The sequence below is a fragment of the Danio aesculapii genome, chromosome 15 (assembly GCF_903798145.1).
Source record: "Danio aesculapii chromosome 15, fDanAes4.1, whole genome shotgun sequence".
NCBI lineage: Eukaryota > Metazoa > Chordata > Actinopteri > Cypriniformes > Danionidae > Danio > Danio aesculapii.
The window spans coordinates 18,543,928-18,565,396 of record NC_079449.1 but is presented as its reverse complement, the minus strand read 5'-3'; the positions used below and the strand labels follow the sequence as shown (position 1 = coordinate 18,565,396).

General features: G+C 34.0%; 1 protein-coding gene across 1 annotated transcript in view; it reads left to right on the top strand.

The window, feature by feature from the left end:
* The window catches only part of nlk2 (nemo-like kinase, type 2), a 143,911-nt gene that overhangs the window by 70,077 nt on the left and 52,365 nt on the right, over positions 1-21,469 (top strand). The window contains exon 4 of the mRNA XM_056474539.1: positions 20,670-20,776. Coding sequence (XP_056330514.1) covers positions 20,670-20,776 — 107 coding nt within the window. The remainder of the gene's footprint in view (positions 1-20,669; positions 20,777-21,469) is intronic.

Here is a 21,469-nt window from a genome sequence, read left to right as displayed (position 1 = left end):
CATCGATGCGCAGCTCTACAGATCCCGAACCATGCAAGCCAGTGGCGACAGCGGCGAGGAAAAAACTTCACCAGTTGGTGAAAGTGAAGAATTAAACCTCGAGAGAAACCAGGCTCAGTTGGGCACAACCATTTCTCCTATAGCCAAACGTCTTGTGCAGAGCTGCAGTCTAGGTGCTGGAGAAGCTGGACGTCAGTGAGACTCGTCTATCCCCGGAGCGTCACAGGAATCAGTCTCATGCTCTCCACTCCTCCATAGAGGATGCTGGGCAGTCAGTGAACAGTGCATTACAGTAATCCAGCCTAGAAGTCATAAAAGCATGAACTAACTTTTCTGCATCTGAGATGGATAGCATACTTCGTAACTTAGCAATATTTCTTTGATGAAAGAAGGCAGTTTTTGTGACATGGGATATATGATTTTCAAAATTTAAATTGCTGTTTAATATGACATTCAGATCTTTTATAGTAGCGCTAATGCTAACTTTGTATCCCTCTAATTGCAGGTTGAGTTGCGAGATCTGCTGTGTACAGGATTTAGGCCCAATAAGTAATAATTCTGTTTTGTCTGAGTTTAAGAGAAGAAAATTGTTGGTCATCCAGTCTTTAACATCTTTAATCTTTTTGGTAAAAATCTGCGGATTTCTGCGGAATTTTTTTGGGAGTATCGTAACTAAAAACCTTAATATGTGAAATAAAAAATAATATCTTTTAAACTTTTATTTAATGTTTAAAATGCAAATCCAATTAGATGCACTTTATTTGGTAAACAAAGCAAGTCTCTCATAATATATCTACTAAAACACAAAAAATATTACTGTACAAACTGCATTGTACATAAATCAGATGAACATTTTCATATTAGTCAATAATATTACTGTAATTAATTTTAAAACTGAGTAAATATAGATTTACACACATTTACACAAGTTAATAAACAAAATTGATGATGGGCTAAACAGTCTGCGTAAATCTGCAGAAAATCTGCGGAATTCTGCGCTCACAGATTCTGTGTGGGCCTAGACATGGCCTAAAGATAAAGAAGAGTTGATAACATTAAGAAGAGGTTCTCCTATAACAGGTAGCATTTCTTTCAGTAATTTTGTTGGAATTGGGTCCAACATACATGTAGCTGGTTTAGAACTATTTATGATTTTATCTAGCTCTTCCTATTCTATGATTTTGATGCACTGTAGGTTATTTTGATTCAGAGGAATGTTTACTGGATCTGAAGTATAAGACGGTGCAGAAAGTTTAATATCTCCTATTTTCTGTCTGAAGCCTTCTATTTTATCACTGAAAAAATTCATAAAGTCATCACTACAAATTTGCGGTGGGACATTTGTTCCAAAGATGACTGATTATTTGTTAATTTAGCAATGGTGCTAAATAAAAATCTAGGATTGTTATGATTATTTTCTGTCAGTTTGTGGAGGTACTCATTTTTAAAAGTTAAATGTAACTTTAAAATAAATATGTAAATATATAATGATATATAAATATATAATGATTAAAAATGAAAATGAAAATATATCAATGATAAAAGAATTAGTAAAATAAAAAAGAAACAAACTAAAAATAACAAAGAAATGAAAAAAATAAAAATAAGATAATTTACTGTAAAATAAATTAAGTACACTTAAAACTAAGGAAATAAATTATACTTCTAAAATAAAGTCAAATGAATGTCAAATAAAATGAAGCAATAATTAATAATAACTAAATATAATGAAGCTATTTAATATAATCAGTAAGTGTGTGTGTGGGGGAACGAACATGTGTTCGGCTGGTCTTGTGTCATAAGTGAATCCCCTGGGGACGAGACAGGATGGACGTTCTGTCTCTTTTCCACTTTTCTGCAGCCCAGTTAAACACTCACTAATGCATTGGGGATGCTGATCCAGAGGTGAATGGAGAAATAAGCAGAGACCCGCAGTGGGACAGACAGACTTCCATCTGCACTTGTTGTAATTGGATGTTGTGCATTAGATAAATGTCTTTTGCGGAAGTGTTGTAAATTTTTTTAGGATCTTTTTTGGGGGGTATCTCCGATGATCCATGAGATGAGGCTATTATTATGTTTTAATTATCTGAGCAGTTGGTGCTGATCAGGGTTTGAATGTTTTGTTTTGTTTTTCCTTTTTTGTTTTGTTTTTCCTTTTTTGTTTAGTTTTTTTTTTTTTTCATTTTTGTCAAGTTTTTTGTTTTGTTCTGTTTTTTATTTTGTTTTTTTGTTTTGTTTTGTTCAATTTCGTTTCCTTTTTTGTTTAGTTTTTTATTTTGTGTTTTGTTTTGTTTTGTAAATTTTTTTGTTTAGTTTTTTATTTTGTGTTTTGTTTTGTTTTGTAAATTTTTTTGTTTAGTTTTTTGTTTTTTTGTTTAGTTTTTTTTGTTTGTTTGTTGTTTGTTTTGTTTCATGTCGATTCCTTTTTTTCTTTTTTGTTTTGATTTGTTTGTTTCACTTCGTTTTGTTTTATTTTATTTTATTTTGTAAAAGCATTTTAAAACGTAACTTAAAAATACATATGTGAAGCACAAAATGAAAATATAGCAATGATTTTAAATTAGTAAAATAAAAAATGAAACAAAATAAAAATAACAAAGAAATGAAAAATAAAATAAGATAATTTACTGTAAACTAAATTAATTAAACTTAAAACTAATACAGAAATAAATTATACATCTAAAATAAAGTCAAATGAATTAAACAAATTAATAAAGTAAATAATGAATAAATATAATGAAGCTAATTTATATAATCAGTGAAAAAATTAAATAAAAAATAAATAAATGTAATAATATAAATAAATAACATAAATATAATAAATATAATGTAAAATATATATATATAATTAAAAATAGTAACAATAAAAATATTATAAAATGAAATATAATAATAACACACTAAATATAATTTAATTAATTAATTAAGTAAATAAGTAAAGCAATTTTTTTTCTTAACTTAAAAGATTTGTATTAAATTACATCATTAATACAATGATTATTATTATACCTAACATTTAAATGATTTTTTTTTCTTAGATATGTTGCTAAACATACTGTGTCTATTTAGGCGGTGGTCAAGTGTCTTTAAAAATGATCAATTTGAAGCTCAGATCAGTGAAATATCCAGATTTGAAGCAGATGTTCATCCTCATGATGAAGGCTCTTTCTGTATATATAACCTGCTGTCTATTTATAGTGTGAGCAGAGTAACGCTGGGCTGCTCTATCATGCATCTATTATTGAATAAAGTCAGAATGTCAAGAGAAGCTGAACAGCAGTCAGGCTTGTTTTAAAGCATCTTTTCTTCAGTGTTCACGAGGCTGAGGATGTACATTAGTCTGTGAATGTTTGCTGTTTAACCAGTCTGTCAATCACACCACTTTCTGATCATTTGTCATCATGTTGTCTTCATGTTATTTAGTAAGTCTGGTTGTTTGAGTTTAGTTGTTCCGGTACAAGTAAAACTGGTTGGTCGTTAATGAAGTAGTTCTCACAAAATAAGCTATTTTATTTGATTTGATCTTATTCTTCATAATTGCACCTTGTTGATTAATTATACATTTATTTTATTTTATTAATGGTCTTTGTTTTGCAGCTTGTTGATTTATTATTTGTAGTTTGTCATTTTTTCTTGTTTTGCATGTGATATGATTATTTAATTCTAAGAAAGGATGTTAGTTTTAAATTTAGAATACATTCATATATATTTCGCCCTTATTTTAATTGAATATATTAATGCATTATTTATTAATATTATTTTAATGCTAGATCTAGATTTTGTTTCACTTAGGTTGGTAGTTTATTTGATCTGCCCTTATTTATCTTTAATATGTTTGTTTAATTCTTTGTAATTCTTAATTATTATTTTATTTTTTTATTAGTTTTATTTTATTGTATTTTGTTTTATTATTTTAATCTTTTTTGTTATTTTATCTTATTTTTCATAATCGCACCTTGTTGATTTATTATATGCAGTTTATCTTGTTTTCTTGTTTGCATTTGATTTAACTTTATCAAATATTTTCATAAGTATGCTAGTTTTTTACTGTTTACTTTTAAATACATTCATATTTAATTTTTCTCTATTTTAATTTACTGTCTTACCACATTAATGTTGCTTATGCTTTTTATGTTCTATATTTTATTTCAGTTTAATGTGCAATTTATTTAGTCATATATTATTTTTAATTTCTTTTAATTTCTTGTAATTTTTATTTTATTTTATTTTATTTTATTTTATTTTATTTTATTTTATTTTATTTTATTTTATTTTATTTTATTTTATTTTATTTTATTTTATTTTATTTTATTTTATTTTATTTTATTTTATTGAGCATTATCTGAAGCACATTAGGTTGAGAATTAGTGTGGTATGATGTGAAAGTGTGTGTGGCTGCGGGTGTTTTCTATCTGTACGTGCTGAAGGTGTGAGAAGAGTCCCTTGTCAAACACAGATTGTCTTCATGATCACAGACTGACTCGTGTGCTTTAGGAACACACTCATGATGAACTGGCATGGCAGCTTTTAAATTCATTTTTCCTGCTTTGTCTAAAAGTCTTTATATTCTTTGTTTAGTGTTCTCTAATGACTCTCTAATGACTGAAAATGTGACTTCACCTGCAGAACCAGAACTCGTTTTGTTATATTTTTGTTTTCTTATGTTATTTTTCATGCTTTATTATTTTGTTTATTATATCTATTGTATCATTTTACTTATTTTTAATTTGATTAATGTGTATTTTATGTTTATTTATTGTTTTCATTATAGTTTTTAGCTTTTACATTTCAATAATTTTTAATTTGTATTAAATCTATTATTGCTTTTTTTATCATTTGAAGATTATATGTTGCCTATGTTTTATCTTATGATGTGCATCATTTGTATTTGAATTAATTAGATTAATTTTAAGTTAATATTTTTATTTTATCTATTTATTATGTGTTGCCTTTAATTAAATTAAAAATTTTCTTCAGAAATCAGAATCAGAAAGAGCTTTATTGCCATGTATGTTCACACATTCGAGGAATTTGTTTTCTCGACAGAAGCTTCTACAGTGCAACAGAATGACAGAGACAGGACAAAAAGCAGATTATAAATAAATTTTTGAAAATAGAAGTAGAAGTAAGTCCTTATATTTCTCACACCCCTTACAGATCTTTTTTTTAAATTAATACTCCCACGGTTCGGTGCACCCTGTGGTCCGCGGTTCAGAATATGCATTATTAATATTTGTTTGTTAATAAAAACAACTGCAACAAAGCACTTCTGCCTTTGTATGCCTCAGATTACCTTTCCCATCCATTGCACATGCCTGTCCAATCACCTCTTAGTATGTAAATCTATTGTTGACATCACGTTTCCTCATGTGTCAGTGTGTGCGTGCGGAGTTTCTTTGAGTTTCAGCATAGCAAGTGAAGGAGAGAAAGTGCAAATGCGCAAGTGAGGCCAAATCACAGCGCATTGCCAATATAAGCGCAATACTCAATATAAATTCAGACAGACATAAAAACATAATGAATGCCGTTTATTGTTGTTGTTGCAAAGATAGTTTAGATCAGTGGTCACTAACAGGCGGATCAAGGTCTGTCCAGACCCAGAAGCATCCCATACGGTAACGGACGCAGTCATACAACAGGTCTGTTACATCAGTCCAGATCCTTCTGTGTGTTCTTACACACTTGATCACTCTTGCTATTCACTCGGGCCGTTTCTCAATATGTGTTCTTCAGCGTTCTTGCATCCTCGTGTTCTCATGTAACGTCATCATCAGCTGCCTGTAAGAACGATGCGTGAAAGTTCCCACATGTGTTCTTGATATCGAGGACGCATCGATGCAGACTTGAGCACCGAACTCGCTCTAGAAGTCACAGAAGTCATTGCAGCTGAATAAAGGAGGTTGTAATCACAGCGTTTTATATAGATCTATTATTAAAGTTCAGAGATATAACTTATTTGTCTCAGGAGTTTCCCGAAATGAGACAGTGGATGTAAACATTACCATGAAAATATTTATAAAGGCATAAACTCATTAAGGGTGTTTATTTGCTGAAGTTTATTTGTAATGTGCAACGTAAATTCGTAAAGCTTTCATGCATAGTATATATTGTGAAAAGGGGAAAAGCTATAAATCGTTGTATGAATGCTGTAACATCTAAATAATTTTTCATTAAATGCGTGACGGTCATGTGACCATTAGGGAAGAACGCAGCATCTTATTTCTCAGAGGACGCGTTCTGTGTTCTCACGGTCTCCTGAGTTCGTTCTTCCTAGGTGACCTGGCAAGACAGGTCTTCACTAGAACGCAAGTCCATTCTCTGCGTTTCTGGAATTGAGAAAGAGCCTCTGTTTACCCGCTGTCTGCTAAGAACAGTTTTCTTCTCGACTGACTGTTCTGTTCCTGCTGAATTAAGAGAGAAGAGCCAAACGCTCTCTTGCTTAAGTTTCATTCACTATAATGGTGCTAAGTGAAACAGAGCTCTCTGGAATCCTAATAAAATCATATAGAAATCATAAATAAAAATGCGTTGTTGCCTTGGTAATGCAAGCATAATGCAAACAGAAGTAATCAATACTTTAAAAATGCTCAATTATTAAGATGTGTTGACATAGTTATTATCTGCATAATTGGTTGAGACTGTTGAGTCGAGATGTAGAATAGAAAAAGGGGAAATTGAAGCTTATTTACTTAGATAATTTATTTGAACATACAATTTTCAAAATGCTCTACTTTTATTTAATGCCAGAACATTCAAATCTACAGTATACATATACATACATACATATACATATATTCAATTCAATTCAATTCACCTTTATTTGTATAGCGCTTATACAATGTAGATTGTGTCAAAGCAGCTTCACATAAAAGGTCACAGTAAATAGGAACAGTGTAGTTAAGTTTGTAGTGTTTAAGTTCAGTTCAGTTTAGCTCAGTTCAGTGTGGTTTAATAATCACTATTGAGAGTCCAAACACTGAAGAGCAAATCCAACGATGCGCGGCTCTACAGATCCTGAACCATGCAAGCCAGTGGCGACAGCGGAGAGGGAAAAAAAACTTCACTAAAGGCGGAAGTGAAGAAAAAAAACCTTGAGAGAAACCAGGCTCAGTTGGGCACGACCATTTTAATTTCTCCGCTGGCCAAACGTCTTGTGCAGAGCTGCAGTCTCAGTGGCGGAGGCTGGAAGCTGGCCTCAGCGAAGACTCGTCTGTCTCTGGAGCGTCATAGGAAACAGTCTCATGTTCTCCACTCTTCCATGACCATCGCAGTAGTTGTATATACATACATATGTGAAGCTGTTGCATTGTCAGGTGTTTGTTACCCAATAAATAAGTTTGTTCTTTGAATTGTTCTGTAGGCATTTTTAAGCACAGCACAAATCGCACCATACCGAAACCGTGACCCTAAAACCATGAGTACCATGAACCATGAGTAGATTGAACCGTTGCACCCCTTATATATATATATATATATATATATATATATATATATATATATATATATATATATATATATATATATATATATATATATATATATATATATATATATATATATACAGTATATAAACAAAAACAATGGTCCCAACATATTTCCTATTTTACATTTTTAATTTCTATAGCTTCCGAGAATTCAAAAAGAGCCACATATTGATAAATAATGTTATGATATCTGTTTTAACATTAAGTTATGATTGAAGTGCCTCTTCTTACAGTTATGAAATAGTTTCATAACAAGCAGGAAAAGTTCACGGGCCATTGAAATGGTATATATTACTTTCTTATTTTATTTTATTTTATTTTATTTTATTTTATTTTATTTTATTTTATTTTATTTTATTTTATTTTATTTTATTTTAAAACATCTTTGTCCTGTTTGCTCTCTCTTTCCTCTGATCAGCTGAACTCTTTCTTCTTCTCGTCTGCTTTTCTGTAATGGCTCTTTAAATGTGATTTGACCTGCAGAAGCAGTGCTGTTGCTGAGGCAGGAAGATAAAAGGCTACAGTGGCCAATAGGCTGACAGAAGCAAAGGTGCTCTGGGTTTAATTACCGAAAACACTGGATGAGCAGAATTAGCCGTTTTCTCCCCTCCCCTCCGGGTCTCCAAGCAGGTCAATTAACACCCGGCAAAAGCTGTGAAATACTGTACGCCTCCCTCCATCTGCATCTGCTGCAGCCATTACACCTTGCTATTATGTGAAAGCCGTGTTCAGTCTCACACATTGCGCTGTGTGTGTGTGTTTGTAGAAGTGTGTAGGCTAAGTGTGAGCTGTGTTTGTTCATACCTTGTATACCTTACATTGTGGGAACAAAACGTCCCCACAAGTATAGCAATACCAGTAAATTTTGATCTTGTGGGGTGATCTGAGTTAGGAAAAATCTCATAAATCACACAGAATCAATTATTTAAAATTTCACGCGTGCGTGCGTGCGTGCGTGCGTGCGTGCGTGCGTGCGTGCGTGCGTGCGTGCGTGCGTGCGTGTGTGTGTGTGTGTGTGTTTCTAGTAATATAGCATGTCCTAAAGCAGTAACAATGAGAGGTTTGTTGTTTTTTTGGCAATGTTTACACTTGGTGTTCACACAAAAATAAAAATTCTCTTGTCATTTGCTCAACCTGAACCTTTGAGTTAGTTTTTTTCTGTTGAGCATGAAAGAAGATATTTTTTAGAATGTTGGAAATAAGGAGCTATTGATATACATTGTATGGACAAAATATCATTTAAGTCATTGGTGAACGCAAAAGAAGATATTTTGAAGTATGTTAGAAATAATTTGCTAGTGTCATTCATTTTAGGAAAAGCAATACTATAGAAATTATTGTCGAACACCAAAGAAGATATTTTGAAGAATGTTAGAAACCACTTGCGAACGACTTTCAGTGTAGGAAAAACTATACTATATAAATCAATGTTAAACACCAAAGATATTTTGAAAAAAGTTAGAAACCATTTTAGAAAGGTCATTAAATGTAGGAAAAACAATAGAGATCAACACTGAGCACAAAAAGAAGATATTTTGAAGAATGTTGGAAACCATTTGCAAATGAAATCCAATGCATATATGGAAAAATAATACTATGGAGTTAATCGCGAACACCAAAGAAGATATTTTGAAGAATGTTGAAAACCATTTGGAAAGGTCATTAAATGTAGGAAAAACAATACTATAAATCAATGTTAAACAAAAAAGAAGATATTTTGAAGAATGCTAAAAAACATTTTCAAATGTCATTCATTGTTGGAAAAACAATAATATAGAAATTAATGGCGAGCACCGAAGATGTTTTGAAGAATGTTGGAATTATTTGCAAATGACTTTTACTGTAGGAAAAAACAATGCAATTGAAATCAATATTGAACACCAAAGAAGATATTTTGAAGTATACTGGAAACCATTTGCAAATGGCGTTCACTATTGGAAAACAATACAATAGAAATCAATGTTGAACACCAAAGAAGATATTTTGAAGAATGTTGGAAACCTTTTGCAAATGACATTCATTGTAGGAAAAACAATACTATAAAAAAAAATGTTGAACACCAAAGAAGATATTTTGAAGAACGTTGGAAACATTTTGCAAATGATATTCAGTGTAGGAAAAACAATACTATTAAAAAAATGTTAAACACCAAAGATTTTTTGAAGAATGTTGGACACCTTTTGCAAATGACATTCATTGTAGGAAAAACAATACTATAAAAAAAAAATGTGAACACCAAAGAAGATAATTTGAAGTATGTTGGAAATCATTTGCAAATGATACTCAGTGTAAGAAAAACAATACTTAAGACATTAATGGCGAACACCAAAAAAGATAATTTGAAGTATGTTGGAAACCTTTTGTAAATGACATTGATAGTTCAGCAGTATTACTGTGAATTTCTTTAATGTGTTTAAGTATGTTATTTGATTAAAGACTAATAACCAAATATGATACATATAAGTATGCGATACATATAATTATACAAATAAATACAGTAAATAACAATCAATTCAGAAAAAGCAAGCGGCAAAATATAAACGTCTTTTCTCTGAAAACCTGTAGAATAGTGGATGTATTTGTGCGTTCACTCTTCATGATGTCAGGGAAGATGTTTGCTCTTCTCCACACTTGCAGGTGTGTTCTTGTCTTTTCTGCTGCTCGTCACAATAGAAAGCTTTTAGAGGAATCACTGCGTTTCCCTCAGCTGTCAGTCAGTCATTCAGTAGGGGAGTCTCTCCTCATCTACCCACAGTCAAGCTGTGTTTTCTGGCACAGCGATCCGCCAGTGCTGGTTCAACACTCATTTACTGGCGGAAAGAAAAAAGAGAAAGTCACAGGGGAGAGAAAGTAAGTCACGGGCCACCAAGAACCAGCAGAAAGCCACAGATTTATCTCCCTGTAGTCTCCATTCAGCTCTTTAGTGTGTGTGTGTGTGTGCAGAGTCAGGATGTGTGATTTGCATTTCAGTGAAGCAATCGAGCATAGCCACCGTTTGCATGAGGCTAATTAGGCACGTGACAAAAGCCTCTGTTGGAAGATTGCGCAGGTTTGCTTTTCAGGTTAAAAGGGTGCTTTATTAAGCTGTCATTCACCCAGATGCCAACATTTGAGTATTTATTCACTCGAAATAGTGTTCAGGGCTTGAGATTAACACTCGGCAAGCACCAATTGTAAGGAAAAATCACTGCAAGTGTATGAAATGTAACTTGTTTTTTATTTATTTAACAAAAAATACTGATTCATGGCTGGTAAATAGATATTGAAGCAACCCAGGCACATTCTGAAAATGTACCACCGAATACATTCCTAAGGAACGCCAAATTTGTCCCAGGAGCTACGTTATTGAAAGGGGTCTGGATGCAGACCTGGTGCAGTGCAATCTGAGCTGCATCCAATGCATTTTAATGCGCTCACCTAACCCCACCCCTAACCCTACAGTGATGTCACTGAGTGATGCAATCTCAGCTTGCATCATAAAGACTGGAACCAAAACAGTTGACCCCCCCTGATTGTCAATTTACAATTCACACACTGGTCTCAAGTCTGCCGAAGTACATGGCTAGCTACAGGACAAACTGGTAACAGCAGGAAAGCTGTCCATATGGAGATAAGCGGTCAACTGGTAAGCGCGAAAAGGAACAGCGTCATGCCGCCCCATAGATTTGTTTTAAAGACGAAATGCAGCCATACGTACTTCTGGCTGCATAATTCGCGATCTTCAGAAATGTATTTAGGGGTACGTTTTCAGAATGAGCCTGTGTTGTATTTAAGGTCATTTTAATTTTATCAAAAAGTCACCTGCCATTGGAAAACATCACTTGCCACCAGTACTTAATTTGTAAATTGCGATGTCCTGGAACAAATCGGGGTAACGAATCCGGCATGTTAACAGCAGAGCGAGTGGTGTCGCAGATGGGGGTTAGGAGGTATCGCAGAAGTGAAGAGCAGGGCGGGGTGGCAGTGCATATGAGGAGGGGGATCGGTAAAATGAGGTTCCAGATCAGATTTCAGAGGTGTCTGGATTCGGCTTGTTTTCGGCTTGTTCCGGCACAAATTTCATTCGACTTGTTTCGGCACAAAAAAAACTTAAAAACACAGTTCCTGCCACTGAACTTAAGTAGTTTAAATTTGCTAGAACTACACCAGCATTCTACACTGCTCTCTCTCCTATCTGCCTCAATTGCTGGAATGTTCCACAGTTTGAAATATTATGGCTTTTACTGTTTTACCTACTGTGTTTTATTTAAATGTAACGACTGTGTTTTATTTTTATTTATCAATTTAATTTAATTTAATTTGTGGCAAACTATTAGCTTTAGTACCTTCTTATGCTATTTTAATCCTGTATATCTTAGAGTGCATATTGTGAAACTCATGGAAGACTATTAGGCTTAATGTGAGAAACTTTAAAGATACTTTTGTGTTGCTTTTTTGTCTTCTTTTTTGCCACCCTAACTGATACTGATAGAGACCTAAAAAAATCACCTTTTGGGGGAAATTTTCGGTGGCCAAAAAATTGGTAGATCTCTAATATTACACTTTTAGATTCCCATTGTTGCACATTTCTGCTGTGTGATTGACTCTTAGATCAATATAGAGTAAAAAAGTCCAGAGCTTATCATTGTTATTGACATAAATTGTATCGCAATTCGATATAATATCATTTATCGACCCAGCCCTAGCTTGAGTTTTGATTTTGACTGTTCAACCTTGGATATTATTTGACCTTTCATGCTGCTGTAAAAAGTTAACACATTGCCAGCATGGCATTACTGACTTGTTAACTTGCAGTAAATGTTGTGGTTGTTGATAAGTCACAGGTTCGTGTTCATAAGTTACTAAATAAATGACCAGATACTTCGAAAAATTGGTTTGTGTGACAAATGAACAGCAAAGCCCTGTTGCCCTGTGAAACCTTTGAAGGCCTGTGAAACAAATATTGCTTACTTTTCATAGTAAATGCGAACATTTCTGAGGTAAAGTGGGGCGAGAATATGCTCTTTATAGTCCATAAGCTGTTGAATTGTAAGGACATAGAAGAAAATCCCCAGTGCATGAGTGTTGTTGTCCTGCTATAGTTGCTAATGCATTTTGCATTTTCTTCATGTGTGTAAAGTGTGTGTATTGCAAGGTTGCTACTTTTTTCTTGCTTGTTTTGGATGAACATCCCAGTTAGTCAGACAGCAAAAAATAAATTGATACTAAATACAGCTTTTTGTCTCTATGCAAAAGCATAACAATTATATTTGTTTTTAGATAAAATGTTCTTCAATTAATTTATTTTCTTTTATTTTTTGTATGTGGACATCTGACATCTGAAAGTAGTAAACAGGTTTTGGATGCAGAAGCAGTGTTGCCAAATCCCTTCAGTGAAAAGTAGCTAGAGCCTTCCTGAAAAGCTGCTAAATGTTGTTGGATAATGTCACACATATTTATACATATTTATAACTTGTAACATCATCACTCTGTATCACTGCTTTACATTGTTTTTTTTTTCATATATTCCATATATCATTTGAGTACAAACAAATTCTCAAAATAATACAATGGCTGTGGTGTGTTTACAGATGTAATGCTGAGAGAATGAAAGAAAATGTTTCAATTTAAAGAATGTCTGCCGTATGTTTTTATTTTGTCTATTGGCAAAAATAATTGCTAAATAAATTTTTGAATATCGCCAAAATTGCCACTTCTCACGAAAAATATTGCAATACCTGTAAAAAATAGCAACTAATTTTGATCACAGAATCCACAAAATGACAAAACTGACCGGAAAAGATTTCTGTCATGAAAAGGTGGACGATCATCCACATGTATAACGTAATCCACACATGTAAAACGCAGGGGTTTTCAACCTTTTAGGACACACGCCAACAACCCAACCCCCCTCCCCCACCCCCCGCCAGGAAAAACTACAATCCATGTGCAAGCATCATTCACATATTACTTGCTGCGTTTAAAGTGCATTGAATTAATAAATTACATTGAAGCATAAATATATAGCTTAACTGGTTCAGTGTGATGGTTGAGCCTGTTTCTGTGAGGACATGCGAATTCGTGGTTGTATTCCTGACCCTAAATCATCTTCCACTGTTAATACAGTAAGTGTGAGCCATAGCCTACTAGCTTTTGATGTACGTACAAACAGAAAATGCTGCTTCATAAAGCCAAGTTCACAGAGCCCTGACAGTGTGGTTGAGTCGAACAATGAGTACGGTAGGAACCAATATTTTAATGCAATTTTAATTTTAAGGGTCTACCATGTAAACAGCGATTTTTTTTTTTTTTTTTGATTAGCTTAATCTGACTAAAGTCATACAGTAATTGAACTAAACAGAAATGTAATTAGGACACGTGGAGTATGAATATATTAGTTATATTTATATTATATATTGTAAATTATATATATACTTTCGACGCATTTTGCGACAAGATCCACACACGCGACTGTCAGTAAAAGACAGCAGACACACACATCACGAAATACTGACGTTTTTTTCTTTTCACTCGCTGTGCGGTATTAAATTCCTTTAAAACAACACTCTTCCACCAGTCCTTACTCCATTACTCGCATCCAATAACCCAGTTTGTCATGGGGCATGAATGAAATGTTCATGAGTGACAGAGAAACTGCCGAACTGCAGTTAAAGTCCAAAAATTAAAGATGAAACACCCAAAATTACATGAAACTCTGCAGGAAACGTGAATAGCCTGGTGACAGAACATTCAAAAAGCACTTCACGTAACACTTTAATTATATTATTCTCTTATTAAGGCAAATAACTAGATTACTGATGTCCATATAAACGTAATCAGTAGTGTCTTCAATTTAAGTGAAAGATCCAGAAGGGCGTCTTGCTGATTTGATTCAGAAGGGCACTTTTTTGTCAGATGGCTCACCGGTTTTACTTTCATTCAACATCATTCATTTTAAAAAGCAGCTGGTCCATTTTATTTGTATATGTTTTACTCTAACGCATTAACTCTACACCTGCCTGAAAGTTAGCTGTGAAGCTAAGAAAGGACATCAAACCACTTCATCCTACAACGTCCCTTCAAGTAAATCAGGGCCTTTAGAGATACAAGTTTAAAAAAAAATAACAGCAGCTCTCTCTAAAAAAAAAACCTGCGTAAGAGACACTAAAAGAGGAAGAGAGACGAGGGAGAGAGGCTGCGAAGAGAAGCCGTGTCAATTTGCAGTGACACTGTGAAAGATGGCATGAAAATACTTGTGACACTCTTGTAGCTGAGAAACTTGAGGGAAAACCGAAGGCTGGAAGGAAGATGAGCTTGTCCCAGCAGACAGTCAATCAAGCAGGCCTGCATGCTCAGCTCTAGTTATCACACACACACACACACCCACACCTCTGCTGACTCGGCCGCAGTGTAGATGACTGGATGGGCTTTTTTTTAACTGCAGATCTGCATTTGTCAAGCCTTTTGCATGTGTACAGTATGAAAGTAGAGCCTCCAAACCACCACTACTCTCAAAGATGATGAAATTCAACACATGCTCATTGGGAAAATGTAGCCTGGTGTACATTTTGAGAATCGATAAACACGTCTTACGAGTATGTATTGCAGCATTTTGCTTGTAAAACCCAATTATACTGGGCAGCACCACTATGTATACGTATAGCGAGATGGAGCAGTGGAGCAGATCGGGGTTCAAGTCTAACGAATAAGGGTTCCACAAACCCGGTAAAACATAAAACCAAAAAAAAGCACATGAGGTTGTGGTAGAAGCATGCAACCAATATAGCTTTTCTCTTCTAGAAGGGGGTGACCAGTTTCTCTCATGGACGCACACAATTAAAAATACTCTAATTTTCGCAGTACGGTCCACAGCGACCAGGTGGACATATACGAGAAATGACACGTATGAGAAAACGTGCACCCAGTAATGTATTTGAGATTGTCAAAAATGCACACAGCGCTCTCTAGTGGATTCAAGAAACAAAAACTGCAAGACAATGTAGTCCAGGGTCATACCTGTCAACCCTCCCGTTTTTCCCGGGATTCTCCTGTATTTTACAGTTCTATCCTGCTATCATTCCGTAAAGGTATTTTCCTGTATTTTTCCCGTATTTTCAGTCTTTTTCTGAAGGATGGCAATAAACATTAAAGAGCCGATCCTCTTTATATGCAACCCATACCGCTGGACCACAAAGGAACACTCCTTGCTCTAAAATGTGAGTCTGTTCTGTGCTTTCGTTTTATTTAGGCATGAAAACACTTTGAAATAAATATAAAAACAGAGGGATTGTCGTTCCTTTTCATTACAGGTGCCATCACCCCTCCTATGCAATCCTCAAAACATTCATATAGTGGTGCGTGACTGTCAGATGCGCTCCGTAGTGATAAATAGACACCGTTTCCCAAACGGTTTTGGGTGCGTGTTTGAACAGACAGACATATATACATAATTAATAATAATAACATCTAAAGATGTGGATCTTGGTGGGTTTTAAAACACAACTAATTTTGTCCTAAATCATCATAAAAAGTTAGGAAAACAACCGAATGCTTTCATTATAACGTTAGATGGGTGCATTCTTAAAGTGACACCTGTTATTTAATGTAATTAAACAAAAAATCTAAATAAGATTTATTCGTTGCCCTTTAATCAAAATGTATAAGTTATACAGTGAAGAAAAAATGTATGAGATTTGATAACTTGATTCTATTTCTTTATAATAGCTATTCATTTTAATAAGCTGAACTGTTTGCTAATTTATTTGCTGCTAATATATACTATTTATTTAAACATATTACTGACAGTTTAACTAAGTATTTACAATGAAACAGCATATGGAGAACATATTTAGTAATTTGGGCATTTTATTAGGGTGGGTGGGGAGCTGGGGGAGGGGGTATCCCATCCCATCCCATCCCTTATTATGGTGGGCATATCCCTTATTTTCACATCCCAATGTTGACAGGTATGTTCAGGGTACATACAGTATTTGTCGGTTCTCAAAAATGTAGTCATGGGCACGTATTTCCAGTGATCATGGGATGTAAACACATTAGGGTTCTGCATGGGATTTTTGTTTCGTTTTTATTATTTGGGCTTAAAAAGGTTGAGAAAATTATATATTCTGTTGCTATATGCTGTCGCTTCTTCTATGCAACTTTCAAACCATTCAACTTTTGTAATAATACGTGACTGTCGGATGCACTCCGTAATGATAAATGTTCCCGAAATGCCTTCACGCAATCTGAACTAAACACAGACAGCTTCAAGTATGTGCTTAAATAGACAAATACACACACACACAAATATGTCAAAATGTCTGCTTCAGGATCTTTAAACCTAAACACAATTAATTAATTATACACTGTAAAACCCAACAGTCAACTTTCTCAAATGAAATGAGCCACATTAACTCAACACAATCACTTAAAGTAATTTCTACTCATTTGAAAAGAGTTTTTAACTCAATGTTGAAGGTAATGAGTAAATTAAAATCACTTCAACTTAAATGGAGTAAGTTCACAGTACTCATATAGATTCATGTTATAACTCAAATGGTTTGGAGCAATCAGTTTCCTTAAACAGTTTGAGTTGCCTTAACTTATTGGGTTTTACAGTACTCAGTTGGTTTGAGTTCTCTTCATTTATTGGGTTTTACTGTGCTCAAATTGCTTCATTTACTCAAATGGATTAAGTTCACAGTACTCATTATTAGGATTAGTTTTTGAACTTAAATGGTTTGTTGCAATCGGTTTCCTCAAATGGTTTGAGTTACCTCAACTTTTTGGGTTTTACAGTGTAGCTAAAATGAATGGAAACATTTAAGAAAGTGATCAAATGTTTTCCTGTGTAAATCTGTGTATTCAGTTGTAAAAATGACTGTATTATTTTATTTTACATTTACATTTAGTCATTTAGCAGATGCTTTTGTCCAAAGCAGTCCTTACAACTGAAACAAATTAGAGAATCATAAGGAAAAGAGGGAATCATGCAGTGAGTAACTATAGTAATTTTAATAATATTAATAATAAATGTATAGTTAATTTATTTTATTATGTTTTTTAGGGGCTTTTCGTCTTTATTTGGATAGGATAGTGGAGATTACAGACAGGAAAGAATTGGGAGCAGAAAGAGGTGGAAGGATCAGCAAAGAACCTCGAGCTGGGAATCAAACTCGGGTTGCCATGAGCACCTCTGTTCTATGTGTCAGCTCACTTAATCACTAGGCTATCATCAGCACCGACTATGTGTAGTTGATTTATACAGTTAAAAAAGTATAATGAGATTTGATCACCGGATTAAATTTCTGTATGTTAAGTGATTATTTTTACTGGGCTGAAATTGTTTATTTGGTTTATTTCTGGCGTATTTATCCTATCCTTTGTAATTTTCTTTTGTAATGTATTGCTGAGTGTTTTGGCTCACTGACAGTAAAGCTGCATTGAAAGAACACATTTTTATTAACTGACAGACAAGGGCTCTTCTCATAAAGTTTTTGCGAGTCTAGGACTGGTTCTCTGTCATTGAGTGCAAATTCTTGACTGGACCGGATGACAGAGCAGCTCATCTTTGTGTGTTTATAATAGGAAGATCACAGGCAGGTTGTCTCTGCCAGGAAGTCCTCCTCCGCTTTCTCCGTCGCTCGTATTTACTGACAGGCGACGTGTTGCATCTGCGCTCATATGTGTTGATTGCTGAAGTTGCTGTTTGTTTTGAGAGACTCGTAGCTCTGAAGCAGATAATTGCCTCTTGTACATTCTTTAGCACGTGTAATAATGTGTCTCCTAATGTGTCTCCAGGTGAAGATTTTTTTTGTAATGTTCTTCTAGACAAGAAGTTCAGACATATATACAGTTGAAGTCAGAATTATTAGCTCCCCTGTTTATTTTTTCCCCTATTTCTGTTTAACGGAGAGATTTTTTGCAACACATTTCTAAACATAATAGTTTTGATAACTCATTTCTAATCACTGATTTAGTTTATCTTTGCCATAATGACAGTGATTAATATTTGACTTGATATTTTTGAGGTTTACTGGAACTATTTACATATACAGAAAGACATTCAAATAAATGAAAAATCAAGCAAACAGTAAATATATACATTTATATGGTTTATGTGCAATATTATGTGCGTCATTGACTGTTTTAACTGTACAAATAATACACTTATATATTTATATAAAAGTATTTAGAAATAAGTGGCTTTATTGGTTACAGAAATCATAAACAGTAAGGATCCTGAATTGTTTATGATCATAAGAAAACAGGTAGCAACAGATGTGTAAACTGTTTAAGTTGGATGTGGTCCTATCTTTTACAGTCTATGATGTGGCCTGAGGAAAAAAAACAACCACAAAAAAATGGTTTTATGCCTTAAGGTTATAGATTTTAGAGGGGAGAAGTGTAAACAGTGGCCTGGCTGAGCGGTCTCTTGAATTACCGGCCTGTTTCCTCATTCTGGAGATGTACAAGTACTTTTTGTCCTGATTTTATTTTAAATGACATCGTACCACTTCATCCGTTGGTTCTGTTTTTTTTTAGCTTGACCGCATGGCAGTAGCAGATCATATTTGTGTGTTTTATATTCTGCAAATTGTAATAATGGCCAAATGTGTGCTTCTGTATTGGTTCAGACGTGTAATCGGTGTGATGAAAGAATAATAGTAATAGTAGCTGGTGATTGGATTTTGTTCGCTCTTGGATTGTGCTCAGCCTGTGACTGGTGTAACACATTTTCTGTGTGTGATCAACGTCTTCGTTCATGGCTGTGTAAAGCCCATATCATCATCACACGTTGATGTTTCTGTCAAACCTGCTCAGTCGTGTTGAACAGGTTAACTGAATGTGATGCTGCTTTCTTTACTTAGCAATGAATGACACTTGTGTTTATACTGCCATTGTTTGTTGTGTGCTAGAAACTATAGCACTGTTGGGAATGTGTTTTCTGTTTAAGTAGATTTTTATTTACCTTTCATCTTCTTTGCTTGGTTTATTATGATGAAATTATAAAATTATACTATAACAAGCAATAAATATAATAATAATCAATAGTTCAGTATATAGGATACATACAGTTGAAACCCCCCTGAATGAAGAGCCCCCCTGTTTATTTTTTCCCCAATTTCTGTTTAACGGAGAGAAGATTTTTTCAACACATTTATAAACATAATAGTTTTAATAACTCATTTCTAATAACTGATTTATTTTATCTTTGTCATGATGACAGTAAAGAATATTTGACTAGATATTTTTCAAGACACTTCTATACAGCTTAAAGTGACACTTAAAGGCTTAACTAGGTTAATTAGGTTAACTAGGGAGGTTAGGTAATTAGGCAAGTTATTGAATAATGATGGTTTGTTCTGTAGACTATCAAAAGCGTGGGAACCCTGATGGTAAAACAGGTAGAGTATATACTTACATAAAATTGTAATGAATTTTGCTTGTCATTCCCTCATAACAAACTAACCATAAAAGTGGCATGGTTAAGAATATTGTGGCCAAAGCTGTCAAACTGACTTCAACAGAGAACAACTGCCAGTTTTGATTGAAGATTACCTAAACAAACATTTTTTCAGTGGATTAACTTGCATAGATTAATTGTTCACGTGAAGAATTACAATGTGCGCTAGCTAAATACACATTGTTGATTGTGATTTCGCACTGACTTTAAAAGGTTTACTTAGTATTTTATGTTGATTTTTTTTTTTTAAATCCTCATTTATATTCAAACATGTATCAATTTACCAAAATATTTATATTATAAAACAAACAAGTACTGGAAATAAAACAAAAGTTAATCAACCATCCCTTTTGGACAGAAAATGTTATTGAAATCAAAAATGTTGACCTGTGACAGAGAAAACTGCAGAAAAAGCAGCTGTTTGTTCACTGCTAGTTGCTCCAAAAACCTACAACTAAAATCTTTGCACTCTATCATCATAGATACATCTGTTAAATCTGTAAATAATAGCAGTAAAACATGCGATACTCTTGACATTATACTGTAGTTCAGGAGAGGCGCTTTAGACAAACACTGGTGCTCTTCACATTCACCCTCTCCACAGTGTGACCTGCTTCTCCACTGGCTCTGTTTTTAGATGATTGTTAATACTGGCTCTCATTCACAGTGCTGCAGTACTATTCAACTTCCTCTGGTGTTTTTGCCAGTGTTTTTCCCTTAACTCGACTCTACTGCAGTTATGTGGTGACAGAGCTGATGCAGAGCGACCTCCATAAGATCATCGTATCTCCACAACCTCTGAGCTCGGACCACGTCAAAGTCTTTCTCTACCAGATCCTCCGTGGTGAGACACACACACATACATACACACAGACTTGTTCCTATATTCATTGTGGACATAGAAGTTTTGATGTTTCTACTATATAAACCATATATTCTATCCCCATACCCCATACCTCACCTTCACTGGAAGCAATCTGCATTTTTACACACTTCATACATACAAAACATACATTTTTACATACAAAATACTTCATCCTGTATAGGATTTATGAGCATGTGTACCCATGGGGACCTCGATTTTGGTCCACACAGTCACACAAAGTTCCCATGAGTCTGTATGCATTCAGTTTTATGTAACCACCAGGATATATAAACAAGTAAGGCAAGGTAAGTTTAATTATATAGCACATTTCATACACAGTGGCAATTCAAAGTGCTTTACATAAACAGAAATAAAAGAGACAAGTATAAGAAAATAAAAACAAGCAATAAAAATGATTAAAAAACAGATAAAAATTAGTTTAAACAGTTTATAAAAGAATGAAAAAAAAGAGAAAAACATAATAGTGCGATCTGTATATATAATTTAAGGGGACTTTCCAAAGGTGTAATTTCTTTTATACTGTATTAACTGCTTTGTTATAGAGCTCTACCCTAACCCTAACCCTACCCTTAAACCCACATCACAGGAAGCCTGTGAATGACAAAAGACTGTGCTAAATATCATTTTTAAGGGTTTTGAATTACAAGGACG